The 21,013-nt window shown below is 43.3% G+C and overlaps 1 protein-coding gene across 1 annotated transcript in view; it reads right to left on the reverse strand.

The window, feature by feature from the left end:
• MYBL1 (MYB proto-oncogene like 1) overlaps window positions 1-21,013 on the reverse strand; it is an 898,417-nt gene that overhangs the window by 377,590 nt on the left and 499,814 nt on the right. The window contains exon 9 of the mRNA XM_069621133.1: window positions 3,206-3,445. Coding sequence (XP_069477234.1) covers window positions 3,206-3,445 — 240 coding nt within the window. The remainder of the gene's footprint in view (window positions 1-3,205; window positions 3,446-21,013) is intronic.

Below are 21,013 nucleotides of genomic sequence, written 5' to 3' on the forward strand. Positions count from 1 at the left end.
GGGGAACAGTACAGATACATAGCAGGTTGGGGAAAACAGCCGAGAGGTGGCATCATGAGGTGGTAGGGGGAGACAGTAAGAGCTGACAGGAGAGAGACATCAGGAGGTGGTAAGAGGAAGACATCAAGAGGTGGTAGAAGAGCTACACCAGATGGGGCAGGACACAGAGTGGAGTGAGAAAGTAGGAGAGCGAAGGGGAAACAGGACAAAACGGCCCATAGAAGCTACCTCCATTATAACAATGGTGGTGTAATTTCACTTCCTCTACAATCCAATTACAGATTCTTTTTTTCTATTTTTTTTTATATCTAACTTAAATGTTCCAAATCAAATGGTGCCCCTGAAAGGTCAATAAGACCATTCACAGGATCTCGTCACTTCTCTCCAGAGGGGAGCCCTTCTATGTGAGGCTAGGGAGATGAGGCCACAACGCAAAAATCCCCCTATGGGTGGTAGTCAGCAGGACCAAACATGAAGAGAATCCCCCTTTCCATCCAGGAACTCCTTAGAACCTCTCCTGGAGAAGTAGCTATAACATCTAAGAAAAAAAACCTTCCTTCCAAACCAGTCACTATTTGCTACTGTAATGTTATCAGTAATCAACCGTCAACCACCACTCATACTGTGAAGAAGAATGGAAGGGCCATGAAGAATAACCAGTGGTTGTCAGCCAACCACACTGAAACGAAGAAGATAAGTCAAAGCATGACGAATGCACAATGGAAAGAGACAAAGGACTGTGAGCCTACGCTGGGGAGGGCCCAACACTTGCTCATAAAAACCAAGGAAGGACCAATGAACGTTGATCTTGCTCCTGGAGCCTGAGAGATTCGAACCCGAGCTAAGGAAGCAGTCGGCAAATGCAAGGCTGCCCATTGTGGCGCAGACCGAGAAGAGAGCGAGCCAGTTGGGAAGAAGAAGGCCGCACCGATCATCCGAGGAATGCCTGGAGGCGGTGGTGTGACCCAGACAGGGTGGACCGAGCGGTCCGTAAACAACACCGAGACCGTAGCAGGAAAAGCTCTGGAGAGCAGGGTAAGGAAGAAGAAGCAGCCCACTCAGGTTATGTCAGACAGGCAAACCTGACCCTGCAGGAAGAACTGGTGACACCTATCCTGTATGACAGAGGTAACAGGAACGACGGGAGACCCGGGTGGGGGAAGTGGCACTAATTGAATGAAGATTACCAAGGGACTAATCCTACTCGTCCCAATATCAGTGGATGTTGGAAGATTAAGAAAGATTACCCCGGGACAAATTATACTCGTCCCAGAACCTGAGAAGGGGGTGAAGCTAACAACGATTACCAGGGGACCAATCATACGCAGCCCACTACCAGTGACTGGTGTGAATTTAACGGAGATTACCAAGGGACCAATCAAACATGAATATTGGAAGACTGACAGAGTTTATTCAGGGACCACTCATACTTGTCCCAGTACAAGTGAATGGTGTAAAGGTAACAAAAGCAACCAAGGGAGTAACCAAACTCATCCCAGTGCCAGTCAAGGGTGGGAAGAGAAAGGAAACTATCAAGAGGACAGTGTTGCAAGGTATAATATACATGAAACGATCCCAAGTATTTCAAATGTTGACAAGGAACAAAGAGACATTTGCTGGTTTGGAGGTTAGCCAAGATCAGAATCAGTGGCTATGAAAGCTTGAACAAGGAACTGTACCAGTTCTAGGAAACGGTAAGCCCTGGAGGGCCAAGAGTCCCTTTGAAGAATTAAAGGAACATGTGCACAGAACGACCAAAAGCCATCCCAAGAAAGAGTGGTTGAGACTATAAAAGCCTGTCCAGAAGGGAATCATTTTCCTGGACCCGCTTTTCTTTAAGCCTTTTTGAATAGTAGTAGGGTCAGAATAGGGTAGTTTGGGACGACGAGCTCCATAGTTAGATTTGCGTTTGGTGCACCCAACACCATACTATTAGGGATAGACACGCCTTTTCCTTTATTATTTAAATACAATTGATTGCTAAAACACCACCAGTGACTGTCTTCTTCTTCCGGCCTACCACACAGAAGAAGAGTCAGTCACAAGTGAAAGTGCAGGGAACATGACTAACTCTGTCTGGCTCTACCAGCATTTTAAAAGTGTGTCCAACAACTAATCAACACTTACCCAGTTCTAACAACTTTCTATGATCAGCCAAGCATTTAATCTACGCTTCTCCATCAAGCCCAGACTGTCAGACTCATGTTTGACAAATTACTCACTTTACCACCGCCTTCCCGGACTTTCAAAGGGAAGCCAAACATGTGACAACCTCTGCCCTAGTCCTATCAGCCATTCCGATGTATGCTAGATTGCTTAGAAAGAACGTGATACTGTCCAGAAGCTGTTTGAAAACCATATAACCGAGGGATGAAGTTGAGTATTGGAGAAAGCAAAGGTCCTGTTAGAGGAAAAGGAGGCAGCACCACTCCGAATTGGGTGAATGTTAGATTACATAAGTGCCAATCACTGTGAGAGAAGAGGAGATACGTAGGTAGGTCAGGAGGGATAGGAATTATAGAGCGAGAAGAGGGCGGAGAACAGAGTGAGGTTGGGGAAAGTAGGGAGAAATGCGGCCATATGTGATTAACCTCACCCTAAGCAATGGCAGGATCAGGGGTTATCAGTGATTTACACTGGTTGTTTTATAGATATAGTGCAATGGAGGAAACAAGATGTTCTGTGGGGAAAGTGACATTTTCTAGAAAATAGCGTGGTGACTAGCATGTGACAAACTGCTCCAGTACTGCACGCCTTTCAGAGGCAAGCTTATCCTGTGGCTAATTCCACTGGGACTGCCAGCTTTTCAGAGGCACCATCTGCAATCTCCAGGTTTTCTCAAAGGTCAGTATAACTCCATCAGAGAGAGGGCTTAGTGTTCATGGTGGCCTACTCCATTCACACAAGTAAGAAACACACTCAAAATTAAGTATTTGTCTGTATAGGACCATAACCATGAGTCAATTTCCTCCAAGTGACTGAGTTCATAATGTTAGATATTACTAAATTTTGCTTCTGAAAGTATTGGAAAAGCTCTAGGTACAATTATGCCTTAGAATACTGGTTTATACTGTAAGCACACTTATGAGAGCATCATAAAGGGCTTGTGTTGTGATAAAATGTGTTGCAGGTGCAAGATCTATAGCTCTTCAAACATTGGATCGTTTTAAAATCTCATAGAAAGTAAACCTTGTTGCAGACTTACTGCTTCAATAAGCTCTAATGTCTCAGCAAATTCAGGGATAGTTTGTAGAGATGACAAAACAGCATTGGCTTCCACAGCTAGAAATTTGCTTGGAGAGTTTTGCTGTACACTAGTGCTGTTGGCTTCATCAATACTGTAAAACTCGCTGGTCTGCTCCTGCTCCTCAATGCTGTTTAAAGTATTGGACATGCTGTCGTCTATAAGGAAACTTCCAGACCAGCTAGAAAAACTTCCGGATTGCTAGAAAACAAATATAAAAAGGGACATTTAGAGTTTGCAGTTACTACATTGTTCTTGTATAGGATTGTCCCTCATCAGTGTACTTCATGTTTCATATTAACGAGACTGATAAATAGGGTTATAGCACAATTCCAAAATCAGTCAGAACAAATTATTTAACAATGTTTTCTTATTCCACCGACTTTGTGTTAAAACTGTTTTATTTTGCAATTCAGAACAGGCCTCCTTGTGAGTATGGTGTGCTGCTTTGTCCGGTTACCTACATGATGGCATGTTTAGGGAGAAGTGATGGAGGCTCTACATGCGAGAGCTGCCACAAGGGGATGTGATCCAAAGATACAAGGTAATCCTAATGTAACAGAAGATGACCGATTCCAAAATTGCAACATCACAGTGCTTGCATTAGCTTCCCTTGCCCATATATCATTGAGCTGCTTATTGGAGGGAAGCAGGTACTCATAAGTGCAGAGGGATGCATGTGCCCTATGCCTAAGCAGGACATCTGTTAAAGGAAGACTGGCAGAGGATCAAGATGGGAAGACACTCTGGCAGAAGCAGGTGCCCATGTGAACATGGACATTAGCATGTGAGTAGGTGCCACGTGGGACATTAACAAAAGAGGATGCTGTATACAGGATATAGTAACATACATAAAAAAGTATACGACCTAAGAGAAAAACTTTACAGGACAAAATTGTTCGAGTACAAGACCTAAGAAACATTGCAATTCACCAGTTATGGTAACCATTGCCTCATATGCAGGGCTCATGACATCAAAAATCACATCACGAATGACACCAACATTACAGCAATGGGTTAATTGGTAACGTAAAATCAAATAAACGTTTGTGTGTGTGTGTGTCTAGGCACACACACCCACCCCAGATTGAAGGTTAATAACTGTAAAAAAAGAGAAGTCTATAAATGTTGGGAATGCCAACGTTAAGGTACAATCAATCAGTCAAAATGGCAACAAAATGCGAAATCTCCAAATATTGGGAATGTCAGTGTTATGGTACAATCAATCAGTCCAAATGTACTATTTCCATCATACTAAAAATCCAACCATAACTCACACTACACCAGTACTGGAAGAAAATACAAAATGCAGGGAAACATACTGAACATTTGATAATGCACCAGTAAGAAATCAAACAAAATATTGTTTTATTTTCTCTATATATTCTGACAAAATCACCTGCCTTAATCTGGGACGGACCAACGAGGCAAAGGAACCCCTGGTCACCCACACTTAGGTACCGAAAACCCTATACGGAAGAACACCCTTTCCCTGTGTGGGGTTCCTGTCCCTAGGAAGTAGTGATGGGTCGCCTATCTAATAGGGAAAGAGAGGAGGAGGCTGTCCCTGAATCTACAAGGTATACTACTCCTGCTTTTCTTTTACTGACTACAACAGAATTAGCAAAAAGGTTACTTAAAAGGGGGACTGTGCCCCATCTACTTTTATTCCGTGAATATTTCAGGAAGGACGTGTTTCCTTCAGGCACGTTGGCCCTTTATTGCTTTTATTCACCTTCACAAGAAGTGTGTCCACAGTATATAGATAGGTTGGTTTTTCATAGATCCGTCCTAGTAAAGTGGATCAAAGAAAGTAGAGAAGATACTAAAAATTCTGTATGGACTGAGAGGTGTCCATCAGAATATAACCAATGTATTTGGTGGTTTAAGATGGAAAGTAGGGGCCAACTCTGCACCCTTATGCAAACCAATGTTTTTGCCATTAATGGCAAAGGGTTGTGGATTTCAGGATGAACCACAATATTGTTAAAAGGGGAAGGGGACGGAAGAAGAGGGCTGTTCTCCACTACAGCGATATTGATTTTATGCCGTATCCCATATCTCTTTAGGAATATCGTCCATCCAGGTGGTCGACCGGTTTCAATGACGCTCTGGCGTTTGTAATCTTCATCAGGACCTGTGATTTCCTGGGTCCCGAAGGATCGTCTTGTCCGTGAAATATGGCAGAGATTACCACATCCAACCTAGGGAAGATAGTTAAAAAGAAATTTCGGCCTGGTTCCGGTAGAAATGTCTTATACATTCTGCTTCGCATTCAATTATTTGTGATCAAGAGTGATTTAAGAAGAGTAAACATTTTCTAGATCTATACAATCTTTTAGTGTTCTGTCTAGTGCCCCAAGAGGTCCCTATCCCCATTAAGTTTTTACTAGCAAGGTTTCCTCATGATTTCCACTACGGAGAAACATGTCACATTAAAGTGAAAAGTACCTTGTGCCCAGACCGTGTGGATATTAGTCTGGGTGATGGTGGAGGCCTGATCTCTGTTCATTATATTAGATATTCCGGATATGTTACTGGGTGGCCAGATCCGCTATGTCAAAGGATAAGGAACGCTTTGTGTTGCTGTAACGGGCACGTGATTCAACGCAAAGCGGCCCGACTTGCAGGCTGGAATTCCAACAGCTCAGTTAAGGCAATGCCTCTAGGAAAGAATTGCAAATCTTATGTAAGAACAGTGGCCACATGTTGTGCTAATGTTAGTCCTAATATCTCATTCTAGTCCTGGTCACTCATTCTAGACTTTGGGCTCCATCAGGGGTTGGGCGGAGCAGCAAAAATGTGGCAGTAACGCAATTGCCACTGCATTGGAAAGTTGGAAGTTTCTGCACCATTGCAGTGCTATTACCACAGCGCTCATAGCACCGTTACTGGGTTGTAACAGCCTTACCACAGGCGCTAATAGTCTCTGGTCCTAGTAGAAGCTTCACATCATAGTACTAATCTCTCCTCCTAATCCCTCATGTACTACATCACCTGGCCCCTCAGCCCAGACTTTCATCCTAGTCTCTAATCTTAGTCCTAATTGCTCATGCTAGTCCCTTATGCTGCTGCCTTGTCTTTGCCTCTCATCTTAGTCATTTGTCCTAGTGCTTCATGCTAGTCCTGTTACCTTGTCCTAGTCCCTCATCCTACATACTCATCCTAGTCCAGTCTCGTTTTAGTCCCTTTTCTTCCCCTCGTGCCCACTCCTTGGCCCTCATTACAAGTTTCCCATAACGATGCCGGGGATTCTGCCAATCCATTAGCACTGTTACTGGCTACCGACGTGGTGGAATCACCGGCATATTTAAAGTCCACCGACATGCGTATCTGGCAGATCCGTAAACGGTAACATAGGCATTACGGCAATAACAGAAAAACTGAGAAATTACGTTGCCACCATAGAAAAGAATGCCAGTAACAGCGGATACATCCCATAATGCTGGAAACACTGGCACTGGAAACAGCGGCATCGTAGGAACTGGCAGTTGGGCGGTGGCCATTTTGGAAAAGCCAATCCAGTTAAAATCTGGCATTTCCTGTTGCCATCCACACCAGGTAACACTGCCAGGATGTCTGCAAGCAAGAAAAGTCATCTACATGAGGTCCGGCTCTGGAAGCCCTGCTTTTCGGAAGCAGAATTGTGAGCCCTGGCCCACCACATCGTGGACAACTCAGAGATGCTGTTTGACCAGAAAAAAAGTCACGCCAGCCAGCACCGCAAGTCTGCGATATGGCTGGAGGTGTCAGTAGAGTTACAGCGGTGGGGTCCGTCCCCAGAACCTCAAAGGACTGCTGCAAGAGAAGGGATGACTTGCAGCTGCAGGTGCGCAACCTGCTGGCAGCTTACCTCCTTGAGACAATTGCAACAGGAGGCGGGTCGGTCTCCCCCATCAGACCCATGCGCCAGGAAGAGCGATGCAGCTCTATTATGCATCTGGAGGGCATCAAGGGTGTAGGAGGTGCAGAGGCCGGAAGAGCGACCCAAGGGGATTGCGGCGAGTACAGCAAGCCACAACAGACTGCCCTGCATCACACAAATAGTGCACAGAAAACAGTCCAGGGAAATGGGCCCATGGAAAGGGGCAGCAGTTGTGACATCAACATCTATAGTCCCCGTGTACACATAGATGACAGGGGTCGGGCCCAATGTAAGACATGCAATAGCATGGTATCCAACAAGCATCCATGCACATGTTTACTTTTCATGTGCACCATGGGATGACTGGACAGTTAGCACATCCCCAATGTACACACAACAACAAGCCACTGTGCCAACCCCATACATGCATGCTGCGAGTACGTTTGGCATGCCTGCAAGTGCAGAGAAGCGGGCCTTGGTGGCATTCACCTGTGCCAGAGTGGTTGAGAGGGTGATGTGCTGGCCTACATGGCGAAGGAGGGCCTCCAGTACCTGCACCAGCACTCTGGAGAAGGCGGGCTATGATATGTCATGCAGTTGGCCCACAGAGTGCTGGAACGTGCCTCTGGCTAGGAAGTGCAGGACAGACACCAGCTTCAACAGAGGTCGTATGGCTGTCTGGATGCCGATCCTGCTCCCTAGGTTGCCCTGGATTAGGGTCAGTAGTTCTTGGATTGTCTCCCTGCTTAGCCGGTACATGGTATGTATCTGCCCATCTGACAAGGCCCACGGTGTGGCCCTTGCGGGGGGTATGACTGAGTGCCACTGCCTCGCCATTTGCATCTCAGTCATCATCCTCCTCCTCTCCCTGGCCTCCTGCCGCCATTGGTGCTGCTCCAGCTCATTCAGCTTCACTGCAGCGTGCAGCGCCTCACTGCACATTGCTACCACAGAGAGGCAGCATGGTGGTGGTGGGAGTGTTCTGGGATTGGGTCTTTTTTAGTGTTCCTGATTGTATTGGGTGCAAATGGGGGGAATTAGTTCACCTGTGGCCTATTTGGCTCCACCTGGTCCGCGATGCTGGTGTTTCCGGCATTGTTTTTTCGGTACTACTGGCAATTTCATGCCAGTAGTACCAGAAAATCCATGTTCGTAATCGGCTGGTGGCTCCGTGTTGCTGGTAGGTGCCTTGGGAGGTGCTGCTACTAGCGATGTCTTTGTCTCCGGCAACAGTAGCACAGGGTGTGCTGTTACCAGTGCCAGTGTTACCGGCATATTGACTTGGAACTGTCCAATCCGGTATTAGTGCTGGTACACTGTGCTACGGCACATTATTACCAGACCACCAGAATTGTAATGATGGCCCTTGTCTCTTATCCTAGACTCTCGTCTCCCCCCCTTGTCCCTCGTCACAGTCGCCAGTCCTATTTTCTCATCATAGCCATAACCCTCATCCAGATGCTCATCCTGGTCATTCGTCGTCCTCCCAGTAATTTGTTTACTTCTAGTGTCTCATCTTTCTCTCGTCCCTCGTCTTGTCGTAGTCTGTCATTTGTGGTGGAGCAGATGAAGGAGTCGGACCCACTGGACATTTTTAACTTGTTTATTTAAATAATAAGAAAAGAGCCTAACTTGCTCTGTTGCTATAGGGATGTTCCCAATCTAACCAACATCTGTCATAAAAGTCCAAAGCAAACAGTCCTCAGTCCAAAGCCTACTTCTATCTGACCCTACCACCAATAACTCAAATATGCCAAAATCTATATCTTCTGGCGCCTTCCCTTTAGCTGTTTATCTGAGATCTTTATTTTAGGGTTTTCCCACTTGCAACAAGTCTGATTTTGCCACCAACGGGAAACAATTTAGTAGAAACTGTTGAACCTAGTTCCCAGTGTCTCTTTCATGTGCTTCTGTAGTATGTGCTGTATATTCATAGGTCAGCTATCCCAGAGCACGCACGACCTATCAATATCATTCTTTCTGTCTTTCTGGATGTAGTATTTTACATTCCTTCCTCTGTATATTAGTCCTTCAGCCTCTTTATACTGGACATTCTTTCGGTTGGGGTTTGGTATACCCTTAACGATGGTATGCCACCACAAGTCCTGGAGTCCCTCTACTGGGTTCCCCTTTCTTTGTCCTTGATTTTCGATATTGATACTTGAACTTAACTCAAGTACTCTTAGTAATGGCTTCCACTGTTCCTCCACAATTACACTTATTAACTTTGTAGTTCTTTACCCATGTACAGATTTGTGCTTTCTCAATGATCTACAGTCCTCTTTGCAGTTCCTTTCAATTAACACATGTGGTCGCGGTTGCCTCCCCCTTTTGAGTTCAACCCCGTACCTTCACTTCTGGTGGTTGGACATCCGGGGCTTGGCGTTGGCTGGGGTCGCATTCCTTGACTCTCTGGGCCTCATTACGAGTATGGAGGTAGCCCCATACCGGGTACCAGGTCCGGGTCCCGCAAAAGGGGACTTACCGGGACATTCTGACCTTGGAGGGCCCGGTAAATCTCTTTCGCGGGACCTGGACCCGGTACATCCCCATTCCCATTTGAGCCCCCATAGGGCTCAATGGGAATGGGGAGGATGCTAATAACTGGCCCGTTAATGACGGGCCCGGTGTTAGCATCCTGGACTGCTAGCGAGTCCCGCTAAGGACGCCTGGTCTGACCAGGCGTTCCTTAGCGGGACCGCAGCAGCCCTCATAATAGGGCGGCCCGTAATGAACGATGCCGGTCCCTTACCGGCACCGTTCATCACGTGGCCGCCAGGGTCCTAATGAGGCGCTCTGTCTCCTCTTTCTCAACTGAATTGCAGACTTGCTCTCGGCGTCTCTTGGTGACGATATGCTCGGCATATAGCTGCCGGAGGGAGGTTTTGTTCCTCCCGTCCTCTCCAGTTTAGGCACGGTTGATCAGGCCCCAAGCCCCCCATGGCTTTTCTGTGGTTATACCACCAGGTAGGACGGTTTCCAATATTACGTCCTGACAGCAGTTACCCCAATGCCCGTTGTACCGGGTCTCCGGCATCTTGCTCTGGCATCCTTTCCCTTCCGGGCTTCCGCAGGCTCTGTGGCTCCACACTGCTCCGCCCCTCCAAGACGGCTCTATGTCAGAGGGCTTCCCCTGCATGTGGCTCCCTCTTTCTCTTCTCGCTCGGTTCGTCCTTGTTACATACAAGTTTACATTCCAAGGGCGTTCCGTTTTCCTTTGGGTGTCGTCTTTGATCCAGCATTGCCTGAAGACAAACATAGGGAAGGCTCATTACTTGTGATAGAAGGCAATCCCATATAGGCAGATACTGTTGCTTGCACAGGGAGTTCCTTGTGGGAATGAGTCCTTGTCCCTTAGAGGGAATTTATTAAATACAGAGGTTGGATAAACGCCTCACTATCCCTACCCTGATGAGGATTTCCCTGCCTAAAATAAACTAAAGGAGGCCTACCAAAATGATACCTAACCCTCACACTTGTACATCAAATAAGGTAAAAAGTAAATGTATGGCAATTCAATTCAATGATAATGTATAACACATGATCAATGTCTCTTCTCATAACCTGCGTGAATTTCCCTTCCCCAGATCTGAACAAGGATTCTTCGCCACAGTTCAAAGGAAACAAGTATATCTGGTCTGACACAAAGTTCCAACACAGTTCTTAAGTTCTTGTACTTAAACTCACACATTTCCGTTGCTTTAATAATCACAAGTTCTCATTCCTCCTGCAATAAGAACCTTCTCACATTTGTCTTCTCAAAGTAAGCCACCCCAATTGTCTTTCTCAGGATAATGGTCACAACTTTTGTTTTCAGAAAGCACTAATTTATTCCAACGCCTCCTGGAGTAGGAACAGAATTCACCTTTGTAGTAACAACAAAAACCTTTGTTAGAATGGTTTGCGGCAATTTTGGTTTAAAAAAAAAAGAATTGTAACTTTTCTTCAACAAGATTTCACAATTCTTCCCCAAATGTCACAAATCAACTTGAGTTGTTTATATTAGTACAACACTTGCTCCATCTACTACCTGGCTTATTCCTTTACCAGGCTCTTCTGGGCAATAACGTCTTGCCCTACGGGTATACTCGCCTGCCCGTCTACTTCTTCAACAACAAGAACAGAAAAGTACATCAATAGTAACTCAGAATGACAACAATTTCATTACTCTTCTTCAGCATCAAACTTTAAACAAGTTGTAGGGAAACAAGGAACTACATTAGTCTTCTTTATGATTCCTTGGCAGTTTTGTTCCTCTCCCTGTGGATAACCTTCTCACATAAACAACCCAAAGGGTGTTGCAATTAGTTAAATGGAATTGTTGCCATGGGGTATCTAAACCAATGTCTACTGTTGTGGTTCTGGCTGTAGAGTTGAAGCATTTACACTTACCGCAGGCACTGTGGTCCATTGCGCTATACAAACCCCATGTCTCCGTCAGCGTCAATTGTCTACCACTCGGTTCATATATGTTGTTCCTAGTTATTAACTCTTTCAGATTTTTGCTCCTTTTAAATGCACATCTTGGAGCGTAAGCCTGTGTATGAAGCAAACCTGATTCTAATACTCTGAGCACTTCCAGTCCGGCTGGGAATTCTCAGTATTTAATTATCTGTTTTAATGGGACTAATAAACCGGTAAAACAAGAAACCAAAGATACCCATGATGCAAAAGCCTGTGTATATGTTCCGGTAAAATATGGCTTTTCAACTTGTCCCTGTGCTCGTTGTGCGACGATTTCACGCCAGGATGAGGTCTTTTTGTACCATGTTCATGTAACTGTCTGCTTTTAAATAGCTGTTGGTTGGGAGTCTTATCCCTCCCATGCTCCTTGATGTCACTTTGTATGGGGTAGCTTTGTGTCAGACTTTAGGATAGCAGCAATCTACCTCCCATGTTCGATGTGCTTGGTATGGTCACGGGTGCGGTTTGAGTATGTGTGCATTGAGTGGTCTTCTCCTCTCAGGCCATTGAGCCGATGGCAATGCGGTCTCCGGTGTCGCAACAGTCCCTTTTTCGACCTCAGACCTGGTCACAGTGAAACCCGCTGATGTGGATGGGAAAGTGTCTTTTTGACCACGATCATTTGGTCCAATACCCAGTAGAGTATCATCTGCAAGTGGTGTCCCTAGAAATAAGATTTCACCTACCATGAGTCTTTGTTTAATTGTTCCTCCTCGACATGCTTGACGAATGCTGTCTCCCACCGTACATGCTTCATACCAAGTGCACGATTCACGTGAGAGAGAGACATGTCACAGGCATGACACATGTAACCCTCTCCTAAACAATTTAAACAAAAAGCATGGTGGTCTGCAGAGACAAACCTCAGCGAGCACCCACTTCACCGGTGGGACCTGTTGGGCATGTGCAGAGGACGTAACTGTTATTGTATGTGCAACAAGGCACATCTGCTAGCGCGATGCACCATCCATCCAACGCAGAGAAGGCGACTGGCGGTTGAGCGGGGTGCACGTATGAGGTACCATGCAGAGCGTGGCAGGGCATGCCTGTGCTGAAGATTCTAAAGGCTGCTTTGCATCACGCTTCTGTCCTATCCTCTGGAGTATGAAGGAAGAGAAATAAGAGTGTGTATATAACAAAAACATTTCTGTTTTACAGTTAAAACAATTTTACTCGCTTATAGAATATTGTTATTGGGAAGGAGGTTTATTGTGTACTCCCTAAAAAAACATTTTACTCCCAACTTTAAAAAATAGGGAGAAAAATAATCAAACTTCAAATTCTTATATAGGGCACTGGATAATGTGCTCACATAGAGCACAAAATAAGATCAGTATTGTACTGTTGAAGAAAGTATACATTATTCATCGTAAACAGTCAGCCCACAATCCTCCTAACTATACCCTAATTCTAAATAGCCTATTGCTTGTTTTGATTTGGTCCGAATATCATTTACTGATCTTATTGGCCTCAATTTCTTTTCCTTTCCACTCAGACTTTCACAGCCCTCTTAGCATCCAAAGCATGTAGTAATCTGTTAGCAGCACTCTCGGGTAGTCAAACTCTTCAACTGAGTTGGAAGCTTGACAACAACTTTGAAGGAAAATGAGGATTATCCCTAAACACCACATTTTCTTGGAACAATTGCATAGACAGGAATTAAATTCAGACATAATGGCCAAAATGAGCAACACTTTACATGACAAATACTTCAAGTCACAAGAGTTCATCAGCTTGGATAGTATCAACTTGAGTTCCCATGCCACAGCGGGCATATTCACTGATAGAATTATGTGCAGCAATCCTTGGAGAACTCTTCACTGAGCAACAATGACCTGTGCCCAAGCCTCTTTCTGTATCTGGTAACTGCAGAAAGATGCACTCTCAGAGGTAACAGTGCAAATCCAACCTGGACTATTTGACTAAATATGCAAACATTTAATGTGATTCACAATTAATCGGATGACCCGCAGATTTTCCCATCTAACCACATCATCCATTAATTTGTTAGATAATTATGATGTTGTTATGTTACAGGAGGTATGGTTAACTATACCACCAATATGGGAAGATCATGTGATATCTTTGCTCCCGGTTGTGAATCCAGCTCAGGGGAGACCAGTGGCAGGTTTGATAGTTGCTACAATATCGTCATCTAATCTTTGGGTGAAACCTTGGGCATCTGCTAGTCAATTCTTCAACTTGTTAAAATCAAATCGCCCTCCTTTTGCATTGCATGCATTAACATTTATTGGAATCATGTGGCGATAAGTATTGAGCAATTTTATGACAACCTAGAACTGGCTTTTGATCTTATTACCAATGATTACCTCGTTGATTATACAATCATAGCCAGGGATTTGAATATCAGTTGCATTCAGAAGCCAAAAAAAGCTTTGTCTGATGTTGCAATTCGTTGGTCGAGTCTTATGCAAGGAAGAAATATCTTGATGACAAATGGAACTGATGATGAGATTTGCCTGGCTCATACATGTCAAAGAGGATCCCAAACAGCTGATATAGATTACATACATGCTGATAGAATTTATTTTGCCAGAATGGACAAATTTAACATCATTACACAAACGGCAAGTGATCATCACATTTTGACACTAACATGGGGCCTCATTACGAGGTGGGCGGTAAGGGATTACCGGCACCGGTAAGGGCACAGGTGCCGGTAATCCCTTACCGCCCTACTACGAGTTCCCTTTGCGGGTCCTCCCTTAACGCCTGGTTTTTACAGGCGTTAAGGACGGGACCCGCAAAGGGACTCTGGAGCTAATAACGGTACCGCAATTTGCAGTGCCGTTATTTGCGCCTTCCCATTCCCATTGGAATGGACCGGTAATTGCTCCATTCACCAGGGCGGAGTCGGTAGGGTTTTGGAGGCAGCCAGCTCCATGGCTGCCTCCAACCTCGTAATGAGGCCCATGATCTTTATCAGTGTGTGAATTGAAAGAAAATCCAAATTATTATAGTCCGCAATTAACTTGTGCCTCCAGTGGAAACAGATTTAGATGGACGTCAGGCAAGGTACAGGCATTATTGTTGAAATTGATGTACCCTGGGAATATTTCGGCCTTGGATATTATGTATAAAGATGGGGAATATGTAGCAATCATGCAGATATTTAGAATACTATAGTAGTAAGTAAAATCTACTATAGTGCATGCCCATATATATGATGCCGATATTGAAGCAAGAAAATCCACTCTTAGAGCAAATATCCGTGCACTGAAGGAACTCTCAGTAGAGGTGAGAGTGTGCGAAGCTAGGAAACTGAAAAATAAATATAGAAATGTGTTAAAGGCTTGGAGAACACATATTCAACTCACTGATGCTCAATCTATGTTAGGATCATTGATATCAAAAAGTTCTGCCCTAATATGGGGTCTCATGAGGAAGATTACGTTTCTGGCTCAGACTGTGGTTCAGATCAATGCGGTGCCAAAAGCGGTGTGGGTGCAATATTATAGTACCCTCTATGCAGCAAGTCCATGGTCAAATTGCCCGCCTTTGAGGATTGATGATAAAACTATTGATCTTATAATTACTGAGAAAGATGTGATTTTTTACATCTCTAAATTATCCATTTCCCGAGCACCGGGACCAGATGGCCTTTCAAATAGTATGTTGAAGGCACATCTGCAAGCTTGGGCTAAAGTTCTTCATGTAATATTTTCTCAAGTTATCCGAAATCGCTGTATCCCTTTAACCTGGCAAAAATCTATAATCGTGCCAATATATAAAAAAGGGGATCGCACACAACCGCCAAATTATGGACTGGTGGGTCTTTTAGATGCCCCGGGGGAAAATGTTGCCCATTTCATTCTAAAAGATTTTCATTTGTGGGCTGTAAATAATGTTTTTTTATTTTTTTATTTTTATACAGATTATTACAAACTTTAAAAAAAAAAAACTACATCACATTTGAACCAACACGAGAAAAAAGATTGATTACAAGTAAAACATGAATAAAAAATCATCTATAAATTAAACAGTAAACTACTCCAGTATTCCAAGGAACTCAGTCCTTCATAGATTCCTCAAATGTAATAGTTTTTTATGTAGGAGTAAAACTTCAGAGTTCCCATGCGTTCCTCCCCAGGGCACGCAAGGTCCCAACCCTGGTTTATTGCATTGTGAATTAGCTTTTCAATACTTTCATGATTGTAGAGCGTCTTTCACATGAGTTAAAAAATGGATCAGAGCATAGGTCAGTTTATTATTTACACCTTCAAAAAGAGCCGACCACCAGTAATCACAGCTCCATGTAGATCGTTTTCCAATTTCATTCCAAAGGTCAAAGATCTTTTTTCTCGTAATGCCGGGCAAAAGGTAATAGATGTTTTAGGGTCTCTATTTCATTTTTACAAAGCCTGCAGAGCTGATCGTTTTCTGCTGTTTGGTTCCTTAGTCTTAAAATCTCCTTTGTTTCAAATTGATTTAACCTAAATCTTAAGGAGACATCACGGCAGTTTTTATCTGGGAATTTTAGAATGTACCGTTGAAGTTTATTGTAGGCTCTAGCTTCTGTTGGTACACTTTGCATGCATTTATGCAAGGACCTTTGATGACAACTTTCTAACCAATCCCACTGCCACAATTTCAGTTTCACCTTAGTTGGGTTGCACCAAAGAGTTTCCTCAGGTGTATTAAGAGTTTCAAGCACGTTCTTACCCAGAGATTTAGAATCGATTTATCATCACTTCCGTGATTCAATTTGAGAATTTGAAATTGAGGAATAGAGTTCGGATCCATTATTTTGCCATAAAACGATAAAGAGTTCCATGTAACTTTCGCTGTGATCGATGTTAGTCCGAGCTCATACCTTATGTAGGCTTTGGGCACTCCATCTCCTAGGCGTAGGACTTTTTTTTACAGAAGAGATGTTCACTTACTTCCCAAACATTATAAGAGCATCCAAAAGCAGTCTCTGCACCGTGTATTAGGGCTGGCACCACCTTAAGTTTATAGAAATCGATGACTGGCTTTAGGCTAAATTTACCATATTTTGTGTTAACAAGCAATCCTTGTGAAGTCATTTGCTTAGCTCTTGCCCTTATCGCTTTTGCAATCGGGTCATCATTGATGCTTGCGCTTATTGTGGCACCAAGGTATCTTACTTCAGAAGCTCTTTTTAAGGTATCCGAGCCAATTTTCCATTGAAAATTTATTTTTCGAATGCTTTTTTGACCCTGTAATTTCTTTAGTTCTATGATCACAGTTTTATTGCTGTTAATCACCATGTCATTCTCTTTGATGTAAGAGTGTAGAGCCGTTAATTTCCGTTGTAAGCTGATTTCTGTTAAGTCAATAAGCACAATTTCGTCAGCATAAAGCATCCAGTCAATTTTGTTATTAATTTTTAATAATAACATCCATGATCCCGTCGAGTCTGGCATTGTGCCTGGTCCGGGGATGGCGATTAATCTACATATGCTGGATATTATTAAACATCAGTAGGGTCAAAAACGTCAACTTGTGTATGCTGCTTTCATCGACTTACAAACCGCATTGGATTCTGTTTCGAGAGATCTGTTATTTCACAAATTAAGCAAGGCTAATTGTCCTCAACATCTGCAATATTGGATCAGACAATTTCATTCTAACACTTTGGTCCAGAGAAGACTATCACTTAATGGTAGATTATCAACCTCTATCAATACTCACAAAGGTTTGAAGCAAGGGTGCCTATTGGCATCGTCGTTATTTAATTGTTTTATTTCGGATTTTATTCAAAACTTCTGGCAGGTAATTTCAGATCCTCCTCGTTTGGCGCAGCAGGCAATCCCCTGGATGTTCGACGCTGACGATTTAGTTCTGTTGGCGAAGACACCCAGGGGGTTGCAGCTGCTATTGAATGAGTTAGACAGTTATGCTCGATTAAATGAACTGATCTTTAATCATTCAAAGTCTAAGATCATGGTGTTTAGGTTTAATCAAAAAATGGGTGTTAGAGGAAAAATCGCTTGAAGTAGTTCGGGAGTACAAGTATCTGGGTGTGATTGGTAATGATCAACTGTCTGAAACTCCCCATTACTCTGATGTCACTAAAAAAATTAAAACTGCAACAGCCCAAGCAAGCTGGATAAATAGAAGATATGGCAGATTTTATCTTATGCCAGTTGTTAATTTTGAAAAACAGAAAGTAGTACTTACCACCATTTATGGTGCGGAAACAAGAAATTGGAGAGGACCAGTTTATTGGAAAGTTATTGAAGGTTCATACTGGAAAAAAGTGCTAAGACTCCCGAGGAGCGTTTGTATGTGCATATTGAGGTTCGAATTATGCCTTGTTTCTTTATATGCAATGTACATTTGGAAGTTATGTAGTCTCTACAGGAAGTGTATAATGGGTAGTAAAGATGGCTCATTGCTTTCTGTTTTGGCGAAATATAAAAATACTACTGACCACAAACATAAGAATCTGGGGATCTAAAGTTCAACAATATTTATCTTTTTCTGATGTTCCTCACAATGCTCCGATTTACAATCCTAATAAGTCTAATAGTAAAATATGGGATTGGGATTGGAATAACAGCAGGAAAGTGTGTCTAGAGAAACGCCATCTAAATATCTATGCATCATTGGATAAAATACCTCAAACCCCAGAATCTTATGTAACGCAGTTTCCCTCTGCAAAACATTGTGATTTGTTTATTCGTTTCCGGCTAAATGTATGACATACGAGTGAGATCATGGCTAAATGGAAGTTAAGTCTTGCTAATGGAAACATATGTCGGTTTTGTAAAAATGAGGATGAACCGGAGATGCTCAAGCACTTGATTGTCAATTGTCCCCAGCCAATGAATTTAAGAAAGAAATATTTTTATCATTTTTTTAGTAGTTATCGAATGGTCACGCCAGATATATTCTGGAATACATTGTATAATACTCAATTGACAGCTAAGAGACAAGCGATTGTTAATTTTGTGGTGGGCTTAAAGCTGGATGAAGGTGCATAATTATACAAAGAACTGTGGATTGACTTATGTGAAAATGCAAAGAATTTTAATTGAGGATGGTGAACTCCTTGTAGGTAGCAAAGTTGAGTAGTGGGGACCAAAGCTCTTAAATGTGACTAATTTTGTAATTTTGTAATATATTCCTTCTTCTTCAAGAAAAGCTGTATAGGAATTTAAAATTATTTTTTCAAGATTTTTCAATTAATCATTTTTTAACATGTGATGTATTGAAAAGTTGTTTCAACAACTAAATCAATAGTAAATAAAATTAATCGGATGCAAATCAAACCTGCAAAGCAGAAATCTCTTCTACTTCTTTGAATAAGTCGACTATGCAGACACTGCTCTTGCACACACTCCTGATGCAAATTCTGATGTTTAAACTCTAGAAACTCAGATTCAGGTAAACTAGATTGTGATGAAGAACATTGCCATGCTGTTTGAACAAAACATCATAGAGGCGAGGCAACGTTCAATGAGACACAATTCAATCAGTCTTTTGTACAACAGCGGTCTCCTCCACATTGGAGCAACCAGGGTGACCTGCAAGATGCACTGCTTATCTTAATGTGCCCCTTCTGAATGAATGGCAGAGGCAGAAAACCGTACAGACAATTATCTGACCAGTTCAACAAAAACACTTCTGCCAGAGATTCCAGATAGTGGTGGTGAAGCTTCCACACATTCTGTTTTCTGAGGTGGCAAACACATCTGTTTCAGGACAATGCCACCATTGAAACACCTCTTTTCTCTCACTGCGGCTGCATGGCTGACTACTTCACCTGTGCTTGCGTGCTCGATGCCACAGCTCTTGATTGCTGCAAGAGCTACAGAAATCATGTTCTTCCTGGTTACAAAATACTTCTTTTGCTGTATTGTCTGTGTATTGTTGTATTGTCTGTGACAATCGGGACTGCTTTTGCAACCACCACCAATGGTACAAAAGCCTTGAGTACCAATCAAATGTCTCTTAGCTCTGCCAGAATGATTTGTAATGAGATGGCCTCCTCCATTCCAATACCCCATACTTAGTGTTCCAGGTAGGTCCCCCAACCTGATACCGATGCATCAAATGAAGCTTCTGGAATGGCCTTCCATTAGTCAGATTAAGCTCACGCGTCCACCAAACCAAACCTTCTTTCCTCGCATTTGATGCCACTGCAAATCCAACTGCTCCTGGAAAGAACAAATGACTTACTCCTGGTAATGTTCTTTCTACTGGATGTTCCTCCCATGTTTTCCTCATCTTTGATAAACCGATATCCTGCTTGCAGCTTCAGAAACATTTTCGACAGCAGAGGTCGCTGTATGGCATCGAGTCGATATCCCTCGACGATATCCATCCCAGTGCTCGGATGGTACGTTGATGATAGTATAAATAGCACACACTGCGCCCGTTGCCCCAGTTCTAGTTTTTAAAAATAGATAATGCTGCCAGGTAAGCCTTTGTTGTAGTCAACAGCAGCCCATGTGGGACTTGGTGCAACAAAAAAGAAAGCACTGCAGGTGTATCACAAGTGAAAGGATCAATGTATTTAACTCTACACCAGCTACAAAACTTATTCAAAAGGCAGCTGTATAAGGGCTTTTGTTGCTGGTCTTCTGTCCGAAAGCAACACCTCCATAACGTCGTCCGGGAGGTCGCAAGCTTTGTATCTTAACCTCTCAGAAACCAGGCGTGAAGGTTCAGAGTTCTGATTGCTGGGTGAAGAACACATCCTCTATCTTGTGAGAGTAGGACCACTCTCTGGTAGGATGGAATAGAGGGCAGATGGACGCTGTCCAGACAAGTGGTCGACTGTAAATTGGTCGAAAGACAAATGGTTGACGTAATTTGGTCGAAAACCAAATGGTCGAATTTTTTTTTTTATTTATATATGTATTTTTTTGGTTTTCGTTTAGGGAAGAAAAGGGTTTTTTAGAAAAAAAAGGGGGTGGGGAGGGGAAAAAAAAAAAAGAAGGGGTGAAAATAAAAAATAAAAAATTCGACCATTTGGCTTTCGACCAAATTGGTTCGACCATTTGTCCAGTCGACCAAATGTTTTCGACCAAATGTCTGGCAAACCAGATGGACATGTGTAGAGGTTCAGGGTACCACGTCCTCCTAGCCCAATCTGAAGCAATCAGGATCATGGACTTCCCAAACTTCCTAAACCACCCGATTACATGAGAAATAACAGGGTCTGGCAGGAATGCATACAGGAGTGGAATTTCCCAATCCACTTCGAACGCTTCCCCCAGAGCTCCTCTCTGAGAAAATTCCTTGGAGCAGAACTCGTTGCGTTTCCTGTTGATACTGGATGCAAACAGATCCACTCGAGGGGTTTCCCAAAAGAAGAAGACCTCTAGAATGACTGCCTGAGCTAACTCCCACTCGTGGGAGACTGTGCTCTGCCTGCTCAGAGTATCCGCCATGGTGTTCTCTTCTCCGGGTAGGTGAACAGCCGATAGATTCAGTTTTGCAGTGCC

Source organism: Ambystoma mexicanum, chromosome 5q, assembly GCF_040938575.1.
Source record: "Ambystoma mexicanum isolate Mex_15411 chromosome 5q, UKY_AmexF1_1, whole genome shotgun sequence".
Lineage (NCBI taxonomy): Eukaryota > Metazoa > Chordata > Amphibia > Caudata > Ambystomatidae > Ambystoma > Ambystoma mexicanum.